Source organism: Triturus cristatus, chromosome 8, assembly GCF_964204655.1.
Source record: "Triturus cristatus chromosome 8, aTriCri1.1, whole genome shotgun sequence".
Lineage (NCBI taxonomy): Eukaryota > Metazoa > Chordata > Amphibia > Caudata > Salamandridae > Triturus > Triturus cristatus.
The window spans coordinates 1,096,949,057-1,096,970,872 of record NC_140591.1 but is presented as its reverse complement, the minus strand read 5'-3'; the positions used below and the strand labels follow the sequence as shown (position 1 = coordinate 1,096,970,872).

The 21,816-nt window shown below is 41.5% G+C and overlaps 1 protein-coding gene across 2 annotated transcripts in view; it reads left to right on the top strand.

The window, feature by feature from the left end:
• The window catches only part of EDAR (ectodysplasin A receptor), a 353,642-nt gene that overhangs the window by 122,138 nt on the left and 209,688 nt on the right, over positions 1–21,816 (top strand). For both annotated transcript variants that reach the window (XM_085622640.1, XM_085622641.1), the window contains exon 4: positions 19,247–19,428. In XM_085622640.1, coding sequence (XP_085478766.1) covers positions 19,247–19,428 — 182 coding nt within the window. The remainder of the gene's footprint in view (positions 1–19,246; positions 19,429–21,816) is intronic.

Sequence of the window (21,816 nt, the reverse complement as noted above, 5' to 3'; positions counted from 1 at the left end):
TTTTTTTTGTGAATCTGAAGATGGCCTCTTCGTTTTTATTAAAGCTTCCAATCCTTGCATCTACTAAATGTGTGGTTAATTGAGATATAGTGGATATGCTTATGAAAATCTGCACATCAATAGTGTCTCCTTATTATTATCATGTGTTGACTCAGAGAACATCAAATCAAAATATTAGGTATTGAATGTCAATATCGTAATTCACTTACCCAAGCGTTATTACGATCCGTCGTTTCTCGTAAATCAAACACCGAGTTCCATTTGCCTCGCGTCCCGCGCTTCCTAGAGTTTTAAAACACTACGTCCGACGTCAAAAAAGTTATAAAAATAGAAAAAGGACATTATGTGTGCTTTCAACCTGTAACACAACCAATCCGGCGGCCATCTTAAAATATCCGTAACTTGTGAAAATACCCACAAATTGAGTTTAATATCCCAAAAACATACCGTGAAAATAATAGGTATGTATAAAATATATCAAGACTGTTCAAATGCGCCTTTTATCATCACCTTAGTGCATCTACACCAGCCAGAGAAGTGGTACACTTGTTATCCAAATATAATTATTGATAGCTTATAAACATTCCATTCCCTATGGTAAAGGTAAATTCGAGATCAAAATTTGTGTGTCACCAATCACACACCTATTGCTCAATCTTATTATTTTTCAAGTCATCATTGCACTTTCTACTTTACATATTCTATGTGTCTATTACGCTCTCAAATTAAAGCCTACAGTCATGTAATTAGACAATTCAAATTAATCGATCATACATATCTATTTAGCTCTCATACTATATTAACCTGCAGTCATATGGTTTGAAATCTCAAGCCATTTAGTTTCTATTTTACAGGACATATAGTTGTTATGTCTGTACACTTCAGCATGTGCCAGATACTTATCCTCATTTACATATGTCCCTCATAGAAACTCAAACAGTTCCTTATCAATGTTAATCCCCATTTCCACCGCTCGCAAGGTCACAATCCATCGGCTTTCAATTTGGCGAAATTGAGATGTTCTATTTCCACCTCTCTGACCAATTTGTGCCACATCTATACCATGAAAACCTATATTTATGATCTCTTTATTACCATGTGTGGTATTAAAATGTACCGCAAGTGGATATTGTGTGTTATTATTGCTTATGGCCCTTATATGCTCCTGAATTCTCTCTTTGAGAGGTCTTAAAGTACTTCCAATGTATATTTTGTTACATATACATTTAATGCAATACACTGCATGTGTTGTGTTGCAATTAATAAAGTGATTTATCAAATAAGTATTTTTGGTATTATATTGAAATATCATTGTTTTATTCATTGCAAAGCAACAAATGCTGCACATACCACATTTGTAGAAGCCTTTCGGAGCAGTGGGTAACCATGTATTTGTTATCTTGGGTGGAATATAACTGGGGCACAACTGTTGTCTAAGGGTTTTCCCCCTTTTGAATGTAATAGATAGTTTCTTACCAATCTAATCATGCAGGCTCTGATCTTCTAATAGCAAGTGCCAATGCTTGTTTAATATCTTGTATAACTCTGTACTAACCGGGGAATACGGTGTGATGAATCTGATTTTATTATTATGGGAGGCATTCTTTCTCCGTTTAGAGAGAAGTGTGTTCCTATCTCTCTTATTCGTTTTGTACCGTGCTTTGTCCACTATATCGGTACTATATCCCCTGGCTAGGAATCTTTTTTCAACTCTAGACAGTTCATTGTCCAATTTGGTAACATCACTGCAATTTCTTTTAGTCCTGATCATCTCACCAAATGGAATGAATTTAATTTGTGAGATGGGATGTGCACTTTCCGCGTGCAATAATGCATTGCACGCGGTAGGTTTCCTAAAAGGTATCGACAATAATTTGTTATTGTCAACCACAATGATGACATCCAAAAAATGTATACTCGTGATACTTTGTTCTTTCGTGAAGCTCAAATTAAGGGGGTTATCATTCATGTATATGAACAATTCATCTAGCTCCTCAATAGTGCCAGACCAGAAAAGTAAGATGTCATCTATATATCTACCTAGATATAGAATGTTGTTTGTCAAATTAAAGGGTCCTTTTCGCCACAGATGTATCAATTCAAAATAACCCATATAGAGGTTGGCCAAAGACGGCGAGAATTTCGCCCCCATGGCCACCCCTCTTATTTGCCGAAACCAACCACCATTATGTAGAAAAACATTGTTGTTCAGCACAAGTTCGATCATCTCTAATAGCATTAATGAATGCTCGTAAGTTTCGATCGCTTTAGTATCAAGGAAGTGTTGTACTGCATCAATGCCCAACTTACCTGGAATACTCGTATATAAAGAAAATCATTCCATTGTTACCAGGTAATGTCCATATACCCAATCAACATCACTAATTTTATTCAAGACATCCCTTGTATCTTGAATAAAAGAGGGGAGATTAGTCACCAACGGTTGTAAAAATAGATCTATGTATTCTGATATTTTTTCCGTGAGAAATCCAATACCAGATATAATGGGTCTCCCCGGAGGAAAATCCCCTCCCTTATGTATTTTAGGCAGGCAATAGATGCATGGGTAGGTTGGTGTATCATTATACAAGTATTTCATTTCTAGATCTGTGATTAGACATTGTTCATTCCAATACTTTAACTGTCCATATATTACTTTTCTGGTCTGATTAATGGGATTACCACTTAACTTAATGTAGGTGGTTGAATCGTTTAGTTGTCTATCTATTTCAGACACATAGTCCTGATGATTCATGAGGACAATGTTTCCTCCCTTGTCAGCCTCTCGGATGACAAGGGAGTCATTTATCTTTAAATTCTCCAAAGCTTTTCTTTCCTGTATGGTGATGTTATTTTTGTGGAATTTCCATTTAGAATGAAATTTGTCCTCCATTTTATATAGGTCCAGCATGACATTCTGTTGAAATTTGTCAATGTTATTGCCACCTTGCATTTGGGAATAAATCTAGATTTTACTTTAAACCCACTCTCAATTTGTTTGTATGTGTCTAAATTTAAGTCTGAAGCCACGGTTTGAATTATCGGACCGTCCTCCTGTTCCTCCAAACTAAGCAGTAGTTGCACATCCTTGATCTCTTTAATAGATGAGTTTATTTCCCCTATGTGTGAGCTTGTACTTTTAGCGTATATATCAGGCCTATCTTGGAAATGTTTGAATAATTTGATGTTTCTTACAAATTTAAAACAACTAATATGAAATAATGCAAAATCCGGTATTGAACTAGGACAAAAGCCCAGACCCTTGCTCAAAATCTTTATTTCAGTATCAGATAATACATGTTCAGAGAGGTTAACAATATTGATTTCTTCAGATACATAATCATCATGTCGATTTATTATACTTTCTGATTGCGTGCCCCTGCTCTTGTTGTCACTCCTATTTTTGCTTTTGGAATTTGCTCTGAATCTACCCCTCCGCGTTCTCTTGTGTTCATATCCTTTCTGAATACTTGTTTGTTGCCCTTTCTGAACCTTTGCAGTTCTAAAAAAAAGGGGTCATGGCTCATGCTCGTTGCACTACTTTGTGCTTTTGGTGAATCTTCACTTGTCACACTACTATTGCTAGATATATATGACATGTTAGTTGCCTCAGTGGACTGTGATATACAGTCTGGAATTTCCTTATTTAGTTGTGGTTTAATATTATCAAATTTTCTAGCAAAAGTATATACTCTGCCATTACGATAATCCCTGTCATCATGTTGTATTTTTGGGGATTTCTTTTCTCGTAAATACATTAGATGTTTTTTTAATTCATCCTTTAGGATAACCAGATTCCGTTCAGTTACCTCTGATAAATTAAGATCCTGTATCTCCTTTTCCAAGATAGCAATTTCTAGGAGAAGCTTCTCTCTTTTTAATTCCGCATCTCTTATTAGAATATCCATCATGCCCAGAGAGGAATTCAATAACAATTTTTCCCACTCTTTTAGATGTCCTCTATCTAGGTCTTCAAATGATGGAAAAATTAATACTCGTAGCCCTCTAGGAATCTGTTCTTTATTGATATATTTACGTAAGACCGTAGCATCCCACCAACGGGAAAGTCCTTGTTTTTCTAATTTTTCAAGCCTCACGAATTGTTGGCGTAATCCCTCTTTGGCTGATGTTTTTAAATTGGTCACATTTCGTACAGGATTTTCATTAAAAAGATCCTCCAATAGAGCATCCCTATTTTCATCAAATGTAGTCATGTCTGTTTTGGCATAATGATAATCAACCTGATTTAAACCAAAAATCAAAGAATTGATATAGAAATACTTGATTAGCTCCTATTTATTCAAGATATTATCAACCTTATTTTTATATTTTTATAACCTTTCTAGATACAGTTTTCTTAATTTATACTCAGATAGTTTCAACCTACTTACAAAGGTGATTGAGTGCTAGATTTGCAATAATAACTGGTTAATTGAGATATAGTGGATATGCTTATGAAAATCTGCACATCAAGAGTGTCTCATTATTATCCTGTGTTGACTCAGAGAACATCAAATCAAAATATTAGATGCAACATTGGTGTCTAATGCTCATCCACCTAGAGCATCCAATCCTAAATACACAAGTTGTGATATAGGTTACAATTACGACAATGACACCAGAACACCACATATACATGTTACTTTCATCCTCTAATGTATTGAAACAGACATAGATGATTCAAAATCACTGGACGGCAAATGCAGCTGTAGATCATTCCAATTTATTATTTTTTCTTTTTCCAAAGACAACAGCCGACGCGCGTTTCGCCTCCATATATTTAATACAGGAGTTGCGTACTTAGGATTTATTTGTTTATTGATATTGCACAGATAGTCGGCAGCCTTTATATCTGATCACTGGGTGCATCATCACCACTTCTAATTTTCTTCTTGGTGTTTTTTAGAAATAAATTAAAAGACTACTGGGGTGTTTTGGTCTTGTTGGACATCTGTTGGCCTTATATGGGGGTCACGGTTTATGTTGAAACGAGATTATTGGTTATACATTTTAGACCATTAGCAAACTTAAAAATCAATCTAACAAAAATGGAGATGTTGGCTTTTTAGAAGTCGTTTTCGTATGTACATACATTTTGTATATTCATGGTGGTCATGATACATATTGAAGTGAAAGCTCACCATTTCAACGTAAAAATATTGTTATGTCTGTTTCTAGGAACTGTTTTTGTCTTTGTTTGTATATATATGTGGTATATGTTCCAATATATGTATTTTAGATGTTATTCTCAGCCTTGAGGAAGCCCTTTCAGGCCGAAACGCGCGTCGGCTGTTGTCTTTGGAAAAAGAAAAAATAATAAATTGGAATGATCTACAGCTTCATTTGCCGTCCAGTGATTTGGAATCATCTATGTCTGTTTCAATACATTAGAGGATGAAAGTAACATGTATATGTCGTGCTCTGGTGTCATTGACGTATCTACTAAATGTGTCCATGAATTTTTTTCATTAAAAAGTATACCTAGGTAAGAAAAAATTGGTACCCGGGACAATATTTCATTATTTATATAAAAGGTTTTTGTTTTTGTAGGGGATTTACCGATTACCATTACATGTGATTTCGCAACATTCGTTTTTAGGCCAAGGGCACTCATAAAATCGTTAAAACCAGTTAAAAGCCTTTGTAATCCAACCCCAGTCCTCGACATTAAAACACAATCATCCGCGTATAGTAGGGACGGTAAAGACCTGGTACCTACTATTGGTGCATCTATATTACCAGTTCTGATGTTACTTTCTAGGTCATTTATATATAGGCAGAATAAAAAAGGAGCAAGTACGCATCACTGGCGAACCCCACAATCCATCATTATTGGCGGGGTAAGCTCGCCAGCTGCTCCATAACGTACTCTCCCTGTGACTCCGTGATGCATTGCTGCTAAATAATGGACGTTAGATGGATCGATGCCCTTAAGCAGCATTTTCTCCCACAGTCTCCCCCTCTGCACCCAGTCGAAGGCAGAAGTCAGGTCCATAAACCCAAGGTATAAGGTTCCTGGCTTCGCCATGGTATATTTGCCGATGACTAGGTGCAGATTGAGACACTGTTCCACGGTGCCCAGACCTTTTCTAAATCCATACTGGATATTGGAGAAATTCCCATTTTCTGCCATCCAGACCTCCAATCTCTCCAATATTATTCGCCCCATTATTTTACAAGAACAATCAATTAGGGAGATTGGTCGGTAACATTTGAGGTCTGACCTGTCTCCCTTTTTATATATGGACACTATTATTACCGATCCAGGAATCCGGCGGCCCCAAGGCCGCGTAGCAGCCTAATACATTTGTTAAAACTGGTAGCCACAAGGTTGTATCTGCTAAAAATAAGTAATCAGGCCCAGGAGCCTTATTCTTTACAGTCTGGCTAAGCGCCTTATCTACCTCAGCTAGGGTCGGGGGTTGCAAGGGAGATACCTCATTTATTGAGTATCAATGCCACTAGTTGATTCGGTACTATTTCCATAGAGGTCAGTAAAATGTTTCACCCAAGTTTCCGGCATAATAGTTACAATAATGTTACTATTTTGTATATCACGAAAATATTCCTCATTCACTGTCTGCCAGAAGAGTCTGGAGTCTTTGCACTGTGATGCCTGATGTAATTTACCCCAAGCATCTTTCCTGATCTCCGTCTTACGGAGCTCCAAAGCACGCCTATAATCTATGCGGGCCAGCTTGACTGCCTCCTGATCGCGAGGTATGTTTTTTAAAATTGTATTTAATTTGTTATGCTGTTGGGAGCATTCTCTATTGAACCACCTTTTGTTTTCCATCACGCTGACTCTTGGTTAAAAGTTTCCTGATTGTCTCATTTATGGCCTTATATGATTTAATCATAACTGGAATATTTAATGTAACTTCCAGACACTCCAAAACTTGCTCAAGGTTACGCTTTATTATCTCCTCCAGAACGAGGGCTGGATTAATAGTGAACCATTTCCTTATTAGCCCCTTGTTTATAGTATAAGACGAGGGTGGTACTCTTTCTGGCGTTGCTGACTCATAGGTTGGGACCATCAGGTCCAATATTAACGGGTAGTGATCACTAAAATATACTTTAGGTATCTTAAATGTGACTATTTGAGAATTGAAATGATCAGACAAAATAATAAAATCAATCAGAGTTCCTTGGCCTTTACCCACATATGTTACCACATTATTGTTTGTCAATTCTATACAATCTAAGGTTAAAAATAGTGAAAATTTCACCAACAAAGAATTAAAAATGTTCCCACATGGACTGTGTTCAAAATGGTAGGCACCCCTCATTTCCCTGGGCAAACGATGACAGGCCCCAAATTTGGACAAAGAGCAAAGTTTACAGTTAAAATCACCCCCCATAATACTACAAAATCAATTTTTTTCTCCTCTATATGCTTTGTTAATGCAATTTCCAGTTCCTGTGCAATAATAATATGTGTATTTATGAAATTGTTATGATAAAAATTGACAACTACAAACATCAAATGTTTCTCAAACAAAATGAAAATGTGGAGACTCCAATTTAATTTCCCTTATTCTACCATTTAATGTTGTTGAAATTAGAGTTAATAGTCCTCCTTTATTGTGTCCACCTATAGAAGCTCTAGCTGGTGTATGTATGGAGTAGAAACCATTTATGTGAGCTGCATCATAACACCAGGTTTCCTGTAAACAGACAGTATTATATTTCATAACAAAATCTAACCATTCTTTAGTTTCCAGTTTGCTTTGCAGGCCTGCTATATTCCAATACAAACTACCATTTGCAATGGCACTGGTCTGGGCATAGTGGTCATTCTCTAAACAACAAATGGCAGAATTACCTGAAACATCACTCACTACCATCGGCTTTTCTGGTGACGTACTGGGATCCTGCGCTTCGACCAAAAATATGTCAGATCGCATCAACAATGACTCCATGGCATTCTCATGGGTAGTATTAAAAAGATCAGGTACTATCAGATCCACCGTACCATCCGAGATCTGGTAATGGGATTCACCTTTAGATTTTGTTCCAATATTACTACTAGTGTTGGATAGGGCCCTTGAGGTTGGCGCTTGATAACCAACTCCATCTATTAGTGCTGGCGAGATATCTGCTCCAATCTTCAACCGGGGCTGATGATTTAGTCATTCCACCTGGTCTAAAGGTGAGAAATAATTAAATGTTGGGATAGAGAACAGAGGAGGCCTTTAAATCTGTGAATGCACATGGCCAGTACCAGTATTAGACAGTGGTTTATAAAAAATATCCTAATGGTACAGCTTCAATAGAACCACCCGCACTTTCACTCCAGACAAGCCTATCCATGAGCCAATGTACCAAATTCCGATCCGTAAAATTCACCACAATACAATCTCCTACTCCAGTTTTTGTGTGTGAACCCAACCAGGACACACGTTCAACATTATTGATGTTATCATGTAATGTGTCACAACCGGGCCAATCCAAGGTCTTTACCAACCAATGCACTGTTTTGTTTTTGAGTTGTTTCCAGTCTTCTTCTTTACCGTGGGGCAGGGATGGAACATTTTTAAGATAAATGACATAGGGCGTTACTTCTGGAGGTAAATGGAGTGTTCTCAAATGGCTTTTCCTTGTGTCAACTAAGAATGGATTAATATTCCTACCATTAGAACTAAACTCTCCATTTCCCGAGGTGACTTTGGAAGGACCTGGGCCTGCTATGTCTGATTGGATTGACTGTGGGTTTGGGGGTTGCAATGGTGTCTCAATATTATTGGTGTCACCACCCACAGGGATTGATATCGAAGAGGGTAGAAAGGATGAGGATGCCCGGTTTGTGCCCAAGTTTATATTTGACTGTGGTTTAGTCGTATTTGTTAAACCCCCTAGGGCAGAGGTTGCCTTTGAAATACTGGACCCAATTATTATTTTTAAAGAAACATCAATACTATTTAAGACCACTACCAGAGGATCAATTACCGACTTGATTATAGCTTCCACTAAATTTGTTAAATGTGTAGTTAGTACACTCTCTCCCAAAGGCTCAGTATTCATAGTGTCCGTGACAACAGCCGATACGTGGGCTTTTGTGACTAACTTTCGTGGGGGGGGCCGTAGTTTTCTTATGTGTCGCCATAGGTGATATCTCTTTTTTAGTTTTTCCACAGGCCTTGGGTTTTTTACATGGTGGAGGGCAAAGAGTGTCAATAACTCCCCCTTCCTGAATAATGACAGAGCTGACTTCGTCTCTGCTTACACCCAAGCTAACCGGGACAATGTCCTCCGTGTTGTCTTCGTGCTCATGGGCAATCACGGTCAAATTACTATTTTGAAGGGCCCTTTGTGTTTCCCCCAGCCTCTTCTCCACCGACTCTATCTCACTCATTATTGCCCCCATTGCTGTTGTTAAAAAGTTGGTAATTGATGAGGTTAATGGTCTAGCTCTAGCAGTAGGCATAGGTGTTTTTCGTTTTCCCATCCTCCTACCTTTGTGTTGCCTTCCTCCTTGCACTATGGATTGCAGGGATCTTATTCCAAGTACTCCTCTGTCCGTTGCTAAAACCAAAGGACCTGGCCCAGCCCGGCCTCTTCCGGTCTATGACGGGCTAAGACGAGCCCGTCTTGGCCCAGTCTTCGCCCGGGTTGGCCTTTTCAGGCATCCTCAGCCCCTCCTCTCCTCCAAGCAGGGACCGTGGTAAAGTGCTCGTGCTTCTAGGGCCAGGGACCGGCAAAAGTGGCGAGTGCTGTTTCCCCTTATGCATACCCTAAAATGTACTTTATGTCCCACCACGCTCCACCTCGCTCATGCCTCTCAAACTCAGATTCCTGGTGTCTCTGGTTATCCTACCCCATCTTGCTTACAGACATCTCCAAACACAAGCCAATCCCCGCTGCTCCCGAGAACCGTGCCAGGCTGTGCACTAGTTCAGTCTGAGAGTGCTGCTGATGTATATACTCGCTGGACACTCCTTTGCTGCCCTTCTGTTGATCCGATTCAGGGAAGCTGATGGTGGCACATTTGGTGGATTACAACATAGGGTCAGAGGCAGTGGTGAGGCAGCAGGGCCTGTTTCTTTTAAGGTGGCAATTTCACATTTTCCACCACTTTGACACAAAGTTGATGCACAACTGCTTCTATAGTCTACTTGTTTCACTCCACAGCAAAGAGTAATGGCTGTCACATTGCACTGCTACCTCCTTCCACACCAGGCATGATTTTTCTGTTAGAAATATTTTGTTCTAAATATCATTTGTCAGACAATATATTTGCTAACAATATTCAGACAAACAGACCATGGGTACCCTAAATATGTCTCTGGTCTTCTTGCCTGTTGTGATTTCTTTCCTCATAAAAGTACAATTTACTTTTTCTTCCATGTGTCAAATGGTGTAAGGCACCTTGTTGGCTACTTATTTTGGATGTCCAGAGCTTGTGGGCCACTAGTTTACTCCAGTACTCGCTGCACAGGCCTAAAGCAGCACTCTGCAACTTTTTTCTGGGATGAAACAACTCCACTAGATTTAAATTTGGGGTGAGAAAAACACATCATCCAGATCTGGTTGAAGAGTAGGTCAGAATAGGAACGTGGCAGACACCTTCAAACCATACACCCCACAACAATATGTGAAGACCTGTTCAAACGTGTGCCAGAGGCACAGGGATTAAGAATGGTTGTGTGCAGCTAGCACCTGCCTTTAGCAGGTATAGAGATGGTTTTCCACTTTTACTTTCTAATCCTTGGGCTGATACAAAAATGATTTCCTGGTGTCATACCATCTTCCGAGACCCCCCCCCTCTATTCCCTTTCCTTGATCTTTCCCTCCATACTCAAAACTCCATAGATGGTGTTCTTCTACCCTCCCCCCATCCACTCTCTACAATACCCTCACTCCAATCCTATACAAAAAACTAGCCATTTGGGTTTCTGCCACCCTCCTAAACCATCATTTGCACAACCTCACCTCACCCTGCCCAAGCCTCTGTCTGCGCTCTCACACTGAGCGTAGAACCACCCCAACACCTCACTAACAGCAGCTCTGTGTGAGTTGCTAGCCAGTGTTGTATATGTTTTTTCCTAACAACAAGACCAGCAGGGACCAGCAGCTGACTGGCAATGAGTCAGTCTGTGGCAAAAGAGCTTGGATGGCTCGAGAGCCAGGCGAGGCAGGAAAACACCTGGGAGGCAAGCACTTCCCCTTATGGCATGGCAACAGGGTGAAACGTAATTATCTCACTTTTGTGTCTCACTCTTGCTTTGTTGTAGTAAATAACCAGATTTGAAAAACTCAAGAGCGCAATATATAATGCCATCATTCTCAATCATGTGGAAGTGTGTAATCAACTCTTGGTGTACTTGATGTCTCGTTCTTTGACTAAATTAAGCCTGGGCAGAATTCACGGAGTCCTGCTACAGGGAACTCCGCAAAGTGCTAAAAACAATCCGCCGCGCTACGCGGAGCTTTTCAAGCGGCAGAGTGCATTGGATAAATGCTGTTCGCAGTGATTTTCAGTGCCAGGCGCTTGTCTGCACTGTGTAATCTTCGCAAACGGCACCATGCACAGCGCAAGCAGGCGCTGCTTCCTTTCTGCCACTCAAGTAAATTTTTACTCGCGAGGCAGCTTTCTCAACACGAGCGGACGGTTTCTCAACTCGAGTGGCTGCGAGCATACGCGACCACTCTCAATGAGAAATCTGACCGCCTGAGTTGAGAAATCTCGCCGGGAGGTTGATTTTCCATGCTCGCTCTACCCAACTTGATGTTGACGATCGCGAACGAGGGAAAATCTCCCAGGGAGGTGGATTTTCCTTGCTTGTGCTCGCCAACTTGATGTTGACAAACACGAGCGAGGGAAAAAACTTTTTCGGAACTCTGTGAGCTCCGCGTAACACAGAGTGCGGAAATCTTTGCAAACTCTGTGAGCGGAGTTCACTGCCCAGACTTAGACTAAATGTCGTTTCATGGAATCCATTCATTTCATTCAAAATTTTGGGTCATTACATACTATTTATAAAGTATTTTTAATGATGACATGCAAAATAAAAGGAGGGGTGAAGATGTTTACATTAGGTGGTAGAAAGTACAATGAAAGTACCTCTGGCTCAACCCTTTCGTTTTCTGTTTTGGTTAATTTAATGTGTTTTGTTTGTTTTCGGGATACGTATATATTTCATCCAAATAACACTTTCAAGTGACTTTAAGACATTTTAAAGATTAAAAACTTTTAAAATAAAGAATTTCGAGCAAAAAAATAAATTTAAAAAAATTTGACTAAACCTTTACACCCTTCTGCGACCATTTGAAATAGCTCATGAAGTATTATTTTTAACATTATTCAAAATGTTTGTACCCATTTCACTCAATTGAACTGTGTGTCCCAAAATAAAATTCAGCAGGAATCCGACTTACGAATGCAATTTCTTTTTACAGTGAGTTGCCAATTACTTAGGGTTATGCAATAAAGCCAATTTATGGTGTGCAATGTATATTTTTGTGAGGTCAGTATAGAACAGTATATTGATAGAGGTGTTTAAGCACACACTCTTTAACTCGCGTGGCTGGCACTTTAAATCTCATGTATTCTTTTTTAGCTTGGATGTTGCATGCAGAGGATTGGACAAAAACTATCGAGGTCCCAAGACAAGCTCCCGTCTCTATGGAATAAAAAGTGCTCACAGACTCTTTTTGGTTTGATTTCAGTCTGTCTCCATTTATGAGTGGTACAGTGTTAGACCTGGCATCCTTGGCGTGATTTCCCCTGTCTTTTTGCCTCTACCTCCTGTCTTTTTGGACTGTGTGCTGGATTTTGTTTTGCTGGTTTAGGTACTCTGGGCACTTTGCCACGGCTGATCAGTGCCAAAGTGCAAGGGTTCCTTTGCTAAATTGTGATTCGAATTGGCTATCCATGTTTGCCCCTAGTAAAGTGCACTGTTTGTGCCCAGGGCCTGTAAATCAAATACTACTAGTGGGCCTGCAGCACTGATTGTGCCACCCACACCAGTAGCCTTTCAAATGGGTCTTAGACCAGTACCTGCCACTGCAGTGTCTGCATGCAGTTTTCTAACTGCCATGTCTAACTGCAAGTGCACCCACTTGCCAGACCTTAACCTCCCCCTTTCTTACATGTAAGGCAACCCTTAGGTAGGCCCAAGGTACCCTCATGGCCAGGGCACGGTGTATGTTAAAGGCAGAACATGTGCTTGTGTGTTTTACATGTCCAGGTAGTAAAATATTGTGCAATACGTTTTTCACTATTGGAAGGCTCTCTGTCCTATAGGTTAACATGGGAGCTGTCATGTAACATCTTACAAGTGTAGCTTTCCATTGGGACAAGAGAGAGATTTGGAGTTTAGGGTCTCTGAAATCAGAATTTAATAACACACCTTTTAGTGAAGGTGGTTTTTAGATTGGGTGTTTGAAAAAGCACTTTTAAAAAGTGGGCATATTCTCGTTTAACCATCCTGTGTGCTTCGGGTTGTTTGTGTCTTCACCATCTGGTTTTGGAGTGACAAGAGCTGGGGATGTGCATCTAGGCAGTCACAAGGGAATTGAGGTGTGTCCTGTCTTTCGTGGGTGACTCTAGCCAGACTGAATAGACCTTTCTGCATTTAGAGTGGTGGGAGGAGTTTCCACTGGCACCTGACTAGGCTGTGTCTGCTCTACTCAATGCAGTCTCCACCCCTGTAGTGAAGCTGGACCAGGGAGGACAGAACTGTTTTTTAGTAAGCTCAGAGACTCTTGCAACAAAGACTACAAAGAGAAAATGGGGTATAAATATTAGACCTAAAACCCCAGCACTTCAGATTACTTCTGGAATCAAGAGGAGCCTCTGCCAAGGAAGAAGAGCTGAAGAGCTGTGAGGAGGAGACTGCCCCTTTGCTGTGTGTAACTTTGCTGGGTTGGCCTGCAGATGCTGCTTTTGCTAAGGAGAGGACAAAGACTGGAACTTTGCTGTGAACTTTCTTGTGAAGAATCTCCAGGGGCTTGTATGTGCTTGCCTCCTGTTCTAAAGTCTCAGGGACACGAAGACTTCACTTGCAGCTTTCTTGAACTCCATTGCTGGGTGTTCTGACCTGTCAGATGTGCCTGTTTCAATTCTGGTCCTCTGGATTCAGATGGATCCCTACCAACAAAGACCATCACTCAGGCCCTCATCACCAGTCGCCCCAACTACGGCAACACCCTTTATGCCGGCATCTCCATCCAGCTCCTTTGAAGACTCCAGACCGTAGAGAACACTGCAGCCAGATTCATCCTGGACCTCCCCAAATTAACCCACATCGCCCCCACCTGAGAAAGCTCCACTGGCTTCCCATCTGTAAAAGATGCAAGTTCAAGAATGTCACACACGCATACAACGCACTCCACGACATAGGACCTTAACTATCGACTCAACTTCCACCGACCCACTAGACGACTACGCTCCTCTTCACTCACCTTCGCACACACACCCCGCATTCATCGCACCCGCAGCTGCGGGCGCTCCTTCTCCTACATCAGAGCCAAGACCTGGAACTACCTCCCCTTCCAACTCCCTACGGCCCCCCTCGCTCACACACTTCAGAAAGAGACTCAAGACCTGGCTCTTCGACAAGACACAGCGCCCAGATACCCTTAGGGATGCCGAGTTGCACTTTACAAATGCCGATTGATTGCTTGGAGGTTGTGCTGGGAGCTGAAAAAACTTGAAGAAACCAAGAAAATAAACGCATCTGTATTCCAGCTCCTGTTTTTCCAACGCCGCACCGCCGTGTGGGAAAAATTTCCATGCACAGCCACCATGTGGCCAAATAATCAAGGCAGCACCTATTAATGGCTGAAAAATTTACTCTACGCTGAGTCCAGTGTACTGACCTCCGAAGTCAGAGATCACCACACTGACTCCATCGCAGGGCCTGGTGTGTGGCTGAAAGAATCGACGCATCATGGGGTCGCAGCTGGAAAAATCGACGCGGTACTTGTTTGCCACCACAGCATCGACCTCCAACACATCACAGATTTCCACACATCGCACCTGTGTGGCAAGTTTTCTGATGCATCACTCGCAGACCAGAACCACTTTGGAATCAATGCATCACTTCCCCCTACAGTGCGGATTTGATGCATCACTTGGCATGCATGCAGCAGAACTGTTGCATCACCTCCCCAAGGACTCAGGAACTGACGCATCACTGTGTTTTTCTACGCTTCCCTTCTCTGCAGCTGTTTGGCCTTGTGAATTTTGACTTATCTAAAGGTACATTGTGTAAAATCACGCATCCATAGATTTTTATGGACAGAGTTGTTTGAAACCTTTTAAAAGTCATATTTTGAATTGTGTATGTTGGATTTTTGTCGTCTTCTAAACTAGTGTGGTGTTTATTTGTAGTGTTTTTACCGTGTTTCTGAGGGCAAATATTTTACCCATTACCTTTGGGATAAACCTGTCTGCTCATGCCAAGCTACCAAGGGGATGAGCAGGGGTTATCTAAAGTGTGTAACTCCCTTATCCTGGCTAGAAGCAAGGGTCTCTACTTGGACAAGGTGAATACCTCTGCCAACTAGAGACCCCCATTTCTAACATTCGGCTCCAATGTAGCAATCAAATTATGTATCCCACAATAATGTTATTGACCGAGGCATTCTAGTTGAACATAGCTGTTTTTCCAGTTGGCATAGCTGACAGTATAACCTTTACCCGACCTGCAACGCAGGACACATTGTATTGAACTCCAATGTTTTTGATATCATTTGCTCTAATAAAAACAATATGAAAAGGAGTTTTTGCAATATAACTTCATTATAAAGACCTATGAATGGGGTGACCAGATTTTGGAAAACAAAAACCGAGGCTTTTCATAAACCTAGATACAAGACTACAATTTTGTATCGACAGAGGAGAGCAGTATGACTTATTTGATATTCCTCAACCATGTTGGAAACACAGAAACAAGTATTTGCAAAGTCATTAGGTCTCGCCTATGCAATCTCTATTTGTCATGGTCAGTATTTTCCTGGGCCATTTTGAACAGCAGCGCAGCTTAAAGTAGAAAATAAAAGCACTACTATCCTATACTGTCATAACTCTATATTTGTCGTTTCTCTCAGTCATGTTGCACAGCAGACTGGATGTGCAACATGTGTAATCAAACAATGACAAAGCCAATAGATCTTGCATAGGTGAGACCCATTGGCTTTGCCAATGCTTGTTGTTTGTTATGCTATTGCTCGCTGTCAATAACTTAGTAACAGATCCTTCTCATTTAAAAACAGATGATAAAGTTGTACGAAAAACAAGGAAGGCAGCTGTCTAGCTGAGCAAATCTTATCGAACAGATTGACTCTTTGCATCACAGTGCACCACAGCATGGTGTGGGACATGGACCTGAATCGGAAATCAGACATTAAAGATTTGTTCATGTTGGAGGAATTTGAGGCCCTGAAATAATCTTATTTAGTAAGGCCAGCTTCAGTCCGCTGCTTTACCATGGCTCGTGCCTAGATAGAGGAGTGAAGCTGTGGTAAGGAAACGGATAATACCTATGTGATAATGACACCCAGGGTCCACATGACGCAACAGCAGAAGGTGCTTGTAGGGTCACAACATTTAGCAGACATTGGCATTAATATAGTATACGCTTGTTGCACTGCACGAACATCACAGGGCATTCTATTTCTGCTATAGATTTGAGCCCTTCCAGGACCGTGTATCCGTGCTTACCTTTATTGGGTGATGGAGGGGCAGAACCCCAACCAGGAGTGGACCCACCAACATCCAACAACACATCACAATCTCTTCTGCTAACAAACAACATAACGGTACACACAAGACACCAGAATCCTTAAATCCGTATCCTATTAGTCCTGTATCACTGATGCTACCAGCCACTTCACTGGTGCTTATGGTATCGACTTCAGAAGGATGAAATTCAGTGCTGGCTAGAATGTAAACATTTTATTGTCGGGTTTATCACATATTGCAGCTGCTGCTACTAAGCTGCCTTACGTCAAAGTGACTCTGAGGCAGCTGGGCGATTGAAGAAACTTGAATGATTTTTGGCATACTAGTTCCTCTGAAAAGTTGTCAGGGCTAGTTCCATATAGCACTTTGCCAGGCTAGCGGGGTGGGACAGAGTCTGTCATTGTGTCAGACATGTTGCTCACTCTAGCCTTTCACAGGATCTAGAATGTAAGGAAAGACATGGAAGTCATGTCCCCCTCTGCTTGGTGGGCGGTAGACCAAAGTTAAGGTAGTAGTACAAGTCTAGCAGCCAGCCAGGCTACTTACTCACTGAGTAATGGGCTCGGGACTCACTTCGGTCCAGCCCATCACATTTATTAAACTTTTACACCAGGAGCTATCGTAGTGCACTGCTGCACCCCTTAGATGCGTGAATGACCCCCAGGTCACCAGTCCGAACCCCAGCAGAACCAAGAATTTAACCCTCGGGAATGCGATTACACATTGAGCACCATTCAATCGGGTCATAGGAACATCTGTAGTTTACAGTGCTACAAATCAGCAGCACCATGGACCGGTGGAAGCATCAAGTACAGTCAAGTTGCTACTAGTCACGAATGCAGACCAAATAAAAGGAAACTTGAGTCTGAGGAATCCTGAGAATTCTGACCCATTCACTGCATGAAATCAGATGAGCCTCAAAGTAGTCATTTAAAATAGTCAAGATGCCCCATCCTTCTTTGAGGTCTATTCCAGTCACGCTGTCCAGGCAACATCACACCACAAGTGGGATCTCCACAGCGGTCAACTGTTCTCCATAGGGCCTTTAAATAAAAACTACGCTATACCAAACTATATTCAAAATAATCACAAAATGTAACGTACTCAAGAGAAGAGACATTGTGCGTCATTTCCTGTGGCTAACGAAAGCAGTTCCCCGTTTTTTTGCCTTGACTTGCGCCCTCTGGCAGTATGGACTCAGATTGGCTTGCGTTTGCTCTGCTCCCATTGGACGCAGGTTTTCGCAGGCCTTAGCTTGGGAGGCAAGCTGTTTTGCATAGCATTTATGGGATCCAATGGAAACGTTGAGAACATGGTGGGGGCGTTCAGAAAAACAAAAGAGAAAGGAGTTAAGGGTGGGTGCATGGTGGGAGGGTAAATCAGTGACAAAATCCCCCCAAAATGCTTATTGTTGTGGAGAGAGGATGTAGTATAACATCCATGGCTGCGGACTTTGGAATTGGGGAACGGGGTGTGAGTCTCAGCATCAGCTCTCCTCCGGCCTACATCAAAAAATGCTGAGACATGCCGATCTGAAAAATTTAATAAAACCATGGCAAAGGCCAACAAAATACTGTTTGTAAACTAAAAGGAATGAAAATGACAAATGCTGATCCATAAGTTTATTAACACTACGGTAAACGGGACAGTGAATGCGTACAGGCAGAGAAGCTGAAGTTTCAAAAACGCAGGCAGAAACAAAGGAACAAAATAATGCACTTCAACAAACCTACATGCACAAAAGGGCTAGCCTATAAGTAATAGGGGCATGCTCTATGAGAGGGGATGACACACAAAAAGGAGGGACATACAACCAATATTGGCCACAGAGAAGAAAGCCTTTGCGAAGGACACGCAAAGCAACAAAATAAAAGCGATGAGCGGGCTGTAAGCCTACCGAGTAGATACAGCATGTCTCTAAGAGACAGCACATGCACTGCCTAGGCAAGACCTAACAAGGCAATAAGGGGAAGTAAGTGCATCATTTACACACAGTGTCACCTGTGTTAACTGAACTGCTTTTTGCAATGGTCTGGTAAGTAATTCTGCACTGAAACACATGATAAAGTGGTGCCCTCTGTGTTGAGACTACCCTCTCTGAAAATCGGGACAAGTGATAAATTTATTAACATTTGCTGGACAGGTGGTGAAAAATAAATTGTCTCTTTACATCTGAGATGCCTGCGCACCCCGCATTGGAAGCAAAGTGAAGAATCCCCTGCTTTGGTTTTATGCGTCTTGTTTGTGATCTTCAGTCACTATGTGCGCATCCGGAATTCTGGGACTGCTCATGCCATAGAAAACACAGGCACCTCTATAGCACAACTTTTAAGATAACACACTTGTACCGGTCATTGACCCTGACACAAATGAGCTATATTTGATTTTCTGTGTAAGTAGTTTGGCTTCGGAGTGCTGCTTCAGTTTGAAATTCTGTGTTGAGTAAAATGGGCCACTAAGAATTGACTGACATATTACCCCCTTGTGTTCCTTCAATTGATAACTCTTAAACCAATGTAAATGTTGTATTCTAAAACTTCCCTGTAATTACAGACGTGTGGGTATGGCACAAAAGATGACGACTACAGATGTACACCTTGTCCAGGTGGCAAGTATTCAAGAGGAGGCTACCGGATGTGTAGACGTCACAAGGATTGTGAAGGCTTCTACCGTGCCACCGTTCTGACCTATGGCAATGCAGAGAAGGACTCTGAGTGCGGCCCTTGCCTTCCTGGGTAATGCTTGCTTTGGTTACATGTACAGCGCAAACAGCGCAACACTTTGTTCATAGCACTGTGCTTTTCTAACTGTAGAAAACTTGTAGAGTCAAATATGTCGAGTGAAAATGTATATAGTACACAGAGAAAAGTTACAAATGACTGCGAAACGTATGAGGGTCTTGTAGAAGTGACCAGGCATTCACAATGGACCCCATTTTAAAAGCACATCTGCAATGCACTGTGCCACCTTGTGACTCTTCAGCAGGGGACACGTTTTTTGAGGGTGGGCTTCACACGTCATACTCTCCACTGCTTTACAGCACATAAAAAAAACATAAGCCACAGCCCAATTGCCGGTAGCGCGCTCTTTAATGAAATCAGAATCACACTGATTTTGCATCAAAGTTAATCCCATCTTTCACATATAAACTTTAAAGCAGAATTAGTTGGTTAATTGGTGCCTTATATGGTGTGGCCCTGTCAGGTTTGGTGGAATTCCCTTTTCCCTGAATATACATATTATCACTGCTTTATTTGGAAATATAGAAATGGCAGGTACTCATTCTTTAGAGTACCTGTTTGCACTAAGGTTCTTGGAATACACTGAGACAGAAATTAGAAGGGATTTACATTCTGAATTTCAGTTCCATAGTTGACAATCAGTCTTCACAGCAGGGTACCTCTGGGGAAACTCTATTGCCCACCAATGTCCTGATTACTTACTGGTAATCCTCATTATTTTCAGTCAAACTCGTCGTCGACCCAGTCATTAAACATGAGGTAATATTCACTGACAGGAAACTATTGCTAACTCCACCCACCCTCCTGCCAGGGACTATAATGCTCTATCCAGAGCAAAGCACTTCCTGACATACCAAGCACAACAAAGGCCTGACACCTGGAGAGTGGGTGGGAAAGAAAGATGACTGGGTCAAGAATGAGTAGGACTAAGAGTAATGAGGATTACCAGTAATTAATCAGGAGATTACCCATCAAACTAGAGGCATACCAAAGCAGACCCCTCCAACGTGAAGGCTTTTGGCACACCGGCAGAAAATATCATAAAAACCGGTAGGTTAAAGTGTCTGAGGGAAATTTACAGACCAGCGCAGACAAATCCCCCACTCACTATATCTATATCAACACAAAGTCCGCGGGTCTCATAAATCAAGACTGAGAACTGACTGATATAACAGCAAAACAACAAGCTATAAGGAGAGACCTCTTAAAGAGGACGGAATCCCATCACCCACCGAAGTGGCATGCTTCATCATATGGGACCTCCTCTTTACCGCACCTGGTGCAATTAAGGAGCTACAACTCCTTGCTAGTGTCAAAAGGAGGAGCTCGCGGATGTTTTAGTGAAAAACCGAGGACTAGATCTACTAAAGATCAATGAAGCTACCTAAGGTGTAGTGAGAAAAATGGGTGCAGTGTGTATGAAGAGTGTGTTAAAATTGACTACCCAGAGAAAAATATGTTTATTAAATATCTCAGGGTGTCAAAGGTTAAAAAACAGAAAAGCATGGTCTGGGTTAATAACCGAACGCGCTAGTGACAAATGCTGTCTACATATTTTAGCCAACTATGATCTGACAATATGATCTTGGCTTTCTTCAGGACCATAAGATGATACTACTGCAACACTTGTTATAAATAAAGTGAAGGTTGTCACAAAACCATATATCAAAGGAACAATACAACCATCTGGTATACCTGCGTATTCATAAGTAGACGAAACTACAGGGACACAAGGTAATCACCCGCAAAAAGTCGGGGATCGCACCCTCCACTCCTGGTAACATCTCAGGGCGTGAGGCAACGCTCTGTCCGTCGTTAACCCGGGCGTTCTTCCTGGTTGTTCCCCGGCAGAAAAACCAGACAAGACACAGGAGAGAAGCGCATCACAGTGAACTTTAATGGCATGAATACAACTCAGTGAGGAGCATCAGGCTCCACAGTACGCAAAACACCACACACAAAATTCAAACGGTCACCCAGAGCGCAACTCAACCTGTAATATTTTTATTTATTCTTTTTTTAATTCCTCATTCGCCTTGGAATCAACCCCTGTGGCCCCCCTTTTCTAGCACCTACCAGAGCTATTTATTTATACCAAGGATCATAATGTCCCATACACTTCTCCCTCAGTTTTATGCCCTGGCCAACCAGCAGAACTGCAGATCACACAAGAGGAGTAGAGAGAAAGCATAATCATTGGCCCTGTCCCTTCCCTTAACCACCTCCATTCATTTGAGATCTAACCAATTTAGAGCTGGAGAACAACATTGGTTTCTTTCTCCTGTGATTAAAAAATTCTGGGGTGATGTAAGTAGATTTATTTCATCTATATTTGACACAGAACTCCAGGTAAGTCTGCCTCTCATATTTTTGGTTTACCAG